This window comes from Lycium ferocissimum, chromosome 12 (assembly GCF_029784015.1).
Source record: "Lycium ferocissimum isolate CSIRO_LF1 chromosome 12, AGI_CSIRO_Lferr_CH_V1, whole genome shotgun sequence".
NCBI classification, from domain to species: Eukaryota; Viridiplantae; Streptophyta; class Magnoliopsida; order Solanales; family Solanaceae; genus Lycium; species Lycium ferocissimum.
The window spans coordinates 48,883,669-48,887,731 of NC_081353.1; the positions used below are offsets into that span (position 1 = coordinate 48,883,669).

Below are 4,063 nucleotides of genomic sequence, written 5' to 3' on the forward strand. Positions count from 1 at the left end.
TGTATAAGTTTGTATACTATTGTATAATAGTGTAGAAGTGTGTATAAACACCTCTTATACATGATTATACACAGGAGCGGACCTAGAAATTTGAACAAGGGGGTTCAATCAGCGAAAAAATTGTGGCAATAGTGGATACTAATTAACAGTAACCTTAGACACGATAAATAAGCATTGTTAAGACACTAATTGTGCTTCTGATTGCCATTCTAGTAATCATACTTGATTTACAATGTGGTCTAAACCAATATAGTTTTGAGGTTATGCCTATATTATTAACAGACAACAAAGCGACAAAAATATGACACCACTTTTCAAAAATAGAAAAATGCATTTTACAAGTTATAAACTTTTTAAATCGAATTATTAGTTTAAATAGTTTTACAATGCATATATTCTCTAAATACATAATAATTTAATAAATCATGTATATAATATCCTTTAGAAAATTTCGCATTAAAATTCTAACATGTTTAAAAATTCATTTGAGTTTCCGTCATTGTGCATCTTCAATTTTTATATTTTACTTTAAGCATTCAATTATGAGATTTATAATTTAATATTATATTTAATTAATCATAAAATTTAATCACTTAAAGCACAAAATTAAAATAATAATAACGAATGTAACCTAACATTTTTTTAACAAAAACAACCTATGAGGCTAACGAAACACAATAAATAAATAAAAGATTGTCAACTTATTAGATTCACAAATAAAATATGAATTACTAATCTTATTATTATAATAACAAACCATAAGTAAAGTAATGGAAAACAAGTATATCAAAAAAGTAATGTCGCAAACAGAGATGGAGTCGATTAATAAAAAAACTCCATCTAAAACACTTATGAAAAACTCCACTTCGACCGCTGCGCTGTAATTTCCAGTATTTTCAGTGTGTTCATTTATTTTACATAATATGTGCAATGTTTTGTTTTATCTGCCAAACACACACATGAAAAATAGTACTACTATTTTTTACTACGGGTTCAGCTGAACCCTCTTTCAACAGGGTGGGTGCGCCCCTGATTATACACTATAAGGTCGATACATTGTCTATAATAAGTGTGTAATATTGTATATCGTGTGTATAAACACTGTTGCAAAAAAACAAAAAAAAAATTGACTATACAGATATAAATTAAAAATAGGGCTATGTGAATGTAATATGTTATGTAAGAATGTATATTATTTAAAATATACCAATAATAAGTCAACATCAGTCAAAAGTCAAAAGTCAAAAGTTGAAATTAACTTATATATGACTTTTAGTTTATATGCGTTTTGGCCTGATCAAGTTATTATTAGTGTACTAATGTTTTTGTAATTCTCAAACTACACACACAGATATAATATCGCTACTCATATATATATTTCCAAAATAATATCGCTAACTCCTTCTACACTTGATTTCCACCTTCATCATTTTTCATGTAAAATACTTTAACTTTAATTTTATATAAGAGTGTCTTGCAACTTTAAGAGCACTTCAGTTATTTAAAAAAAAAGGCTTATCAATACCTTTTCACCAAATATACGTACCAATTGATTCAATACATATTAAATGCAATATTTTTATCCAAACATATCAATGCTCATAATATCGATTTCAACACTTCATTTTTTTTTTTTTTAATTACACTTGATACGTGTCAACTAGTTTTAATCAGCAAGCCCAGATGTGATCATAGTAATGTGAGAGAAAACAAGAAAACATAGGTTAGGGTTCGGGGAGAGTAAACTGCAAATTAAAAAAATGAATTAATTAACTAAACTAAAATTACAAATGAATGTGTATACATCTGGGGCAAAATTGTCAAAACAGCTAAATATCTAGCCATAAGTCTCTTCTCTTGTGTCTTTCCAATTTTATCAGATGTTCCCGAAGGAACTAATCTTTAAGGGATTATAATCTGCGTTTAATTAAACCGCATATTGTCACAAGAGCCACAATAAACGAGCAATCTACATGAGGTTCCACTTCCAGAGTTAGCACATCATCACCAAAGCCAAATCCTTTTGATGACTGCTTTTGTTTAACCTGTAATACACCAAATTAAATAAAACAAAAAAGTTAATTAGTGCAATCCTTTTTAATACTAATCATACATACTCAAAATGAAATGAACTTTCTAAATTTAAAAGGTATTCTATGGATGAAGTCTAAAGGACTAACCTGTGCAACAAGTTGACCAGAACTATTTGAGACTCTAAATGATGACTTTTTGTCAGTTTGTTGAATCTTGTAGCAGCTTCCTACAATTTCTTCACACCCCAGATTTACATTACAGATAACATCTCCTCTTGAAAACTTCCAATTCCTTCTCACTTGAAACCATGGTTTCCCTTTAAATCCACCACTTAAATAGCCACTCCATCGACCAAAAAGTCTAAGTTTCTGGGGAATAACATAAAACAAAGTTCAATTTCCATATATTATGGATATCACAACAATAGAGTAATAAATTAAAAATAAATTCAATTCAGATTAGAGTCCTGAGAATGTAGAGCTTTTGCTAGGAGAGTTTTATCCCAAAATGAAATTTCGCGACACAAATCTGTTAAGAAATGAATCTTGAGCTAATTACTCAACCTCAAAATAAAGCTTGCTAATGATGTGAGGATTGTCCAAGTACATATAAGATGCAAATAATTCACCTCCCTAAAGATGTGGGAATTCAACCCTCACCCGTTTAGGACTAGACCTTTAGAGGTCGTTTGGTAGCTAGTTAAAGTTATGCAGGTATTAGTGATACATGGATTAGTTGTGAGGGAATTTATTTATTATTTTATGCAGGTTTAATAGTTATTCACCTATTAGCTATTCACCTTTTGCCCTGCAAAAAACAATACATAGATTCCCTCATAACTTATACATAAGTTAGTTATGCAGGTTTCTAAATTGCAAACCAACTATCGTACTAATTTTATATATGAGTAACACACCTCATAACTAGCTACCAAACACACAATATTACTTATGCAGGATTTACTCCTAACCAGCTACCAAACGACCCTTAGAGCTTGCAAGAATAAGACGGGGGCCCCACATTGGGTAAATTATGAATTGAGATGAATTTGACTCTATACCATGGTAAGAATTAGACGTCGAGTTTAACTCAACCCTTAAAGATAGTGCATGAGTTGATAAGGCTTGCCGAAAACCAAATATGAGGAGACATAAATTCACATCCCTACCGATGTGGGAACTCAACAGACTCCGTTTAATAGTTACCTAAAACACGTGTATATCGGATACCCGGCGAGAAACAAAAAAAATAAACTTAAAGTTTTTCATTCTTACCTCTTTTTTAATGGAGAAGAGAACTTTTCCAAAAAGATCCATGAGAAAGACTTCATTGCTATTTTTTTCTTGGTAGTTGTCAACTCTAAAAACAATTTCACCTTTAGAATTAAATACAGTACATCCATTGCCATGGAACACTAGGGATTTCATCCATATAGTAAACGTTTCTCTTGTGGACATCATATAAGGAGAGGAAAACGAAGAAGGAGAAGAGTTATTTAGTGTTTCTGGATAAATTTTGGCCATAGAAATTAGTCTTAATAATTTAAGGAGCTTTCAAGACTTGTTTCCACCAAAGTATACAATGAATGAGAGAAATTAAAAGGGGTTTATATAATATATGCTGAAGTTAAAGAAGCCCATACAAAAAGATAACCGAAGAAACCAACATGAAAGTAGAAACATTATCCTTTGAAGCAAAAGTATAAAAAAAAGTTGAAACTTTGACTTGGAACACATTTTTTGCACTTTTATTTCCATATTGTGCGGCAGTCTGTATGAGAAATAATAAAGTAGAGATTACACTATTTGGTATGTGATGTATGCAAGTGGGGAGGTTGTTGAGAACCTCTTACCAAAAAAAGTAAGAATTGAACTTTCTTTTCATTCTTTTCTCTTGGAAAATTATAACGAAAGGAAAACTAAAGAATTTTTAATGCTGTCGTAAATAGAAATGTGTGAACTTCTAAGTGGCGGGCCCATGACCAAGATTCAATTGAGAGGATGGAACCCAAGTTTTAATTTTTCAGAAA

The 4,063-nt window shown here is 30.7% G+C and overlaps 1 protein-coding gene across 1 annotated transcript; it reads right to left on the reverse strand.

Annotated features, from left to right (window-relative positions):
- Positions 1–1,901: 1,901 nt before the first annotated feature.
- LOC132039868 (protein LURP-one-related 4-like) lies at positions 1,902–3,632 on the reverse strand. The gene is made up of 3 exons (XM_059430410.1): positions 3,309–3,632; positions 2,181–2,402; positions 1,902–2,045 (listed from the first exon to the last, which is right to left on the reverse strand). The coding sequence occupies exons 1-3, from the start codon at positions 3,555–3,557 to the stop codon at positions 1,911–1,913; spliced, it is 606 nt and encodes a 201-aa protein (XP_059286393.1). The 5' UTR covers positions 3,558–3,632; the 3' UTR covers positions 1,902–1,910.
- Between the last annotated feature and the right edge of the window lie 431 nt (positions 3,633–4,063).

Excerpts from the sequence above, each read along its gene's own strand:
- LOC132039868 (XM_059430410.1), bottom strand. The coding sequence starts at position 3,557 with ATGGCCAAAATTTATCCAGAAACACTAAATAACTCTTCTCCTTCTTCG. Across the intron at positions 2,403-3,308 it reads TCTTCTCCATTAAAAAAGAG|AAACTTAGACTTTTTGGTCG; the intron begins GTAAGAATGAAA and ends GTTATTCCCCAG. Across the intron at positions 2,046-2,180 it reads CTGGTCAACTTGTTGCACAG|GTTAAACAAAAGCAGTCATC; the intron begins GTTAGTCCTTTA and ends GGTGTATTACAG.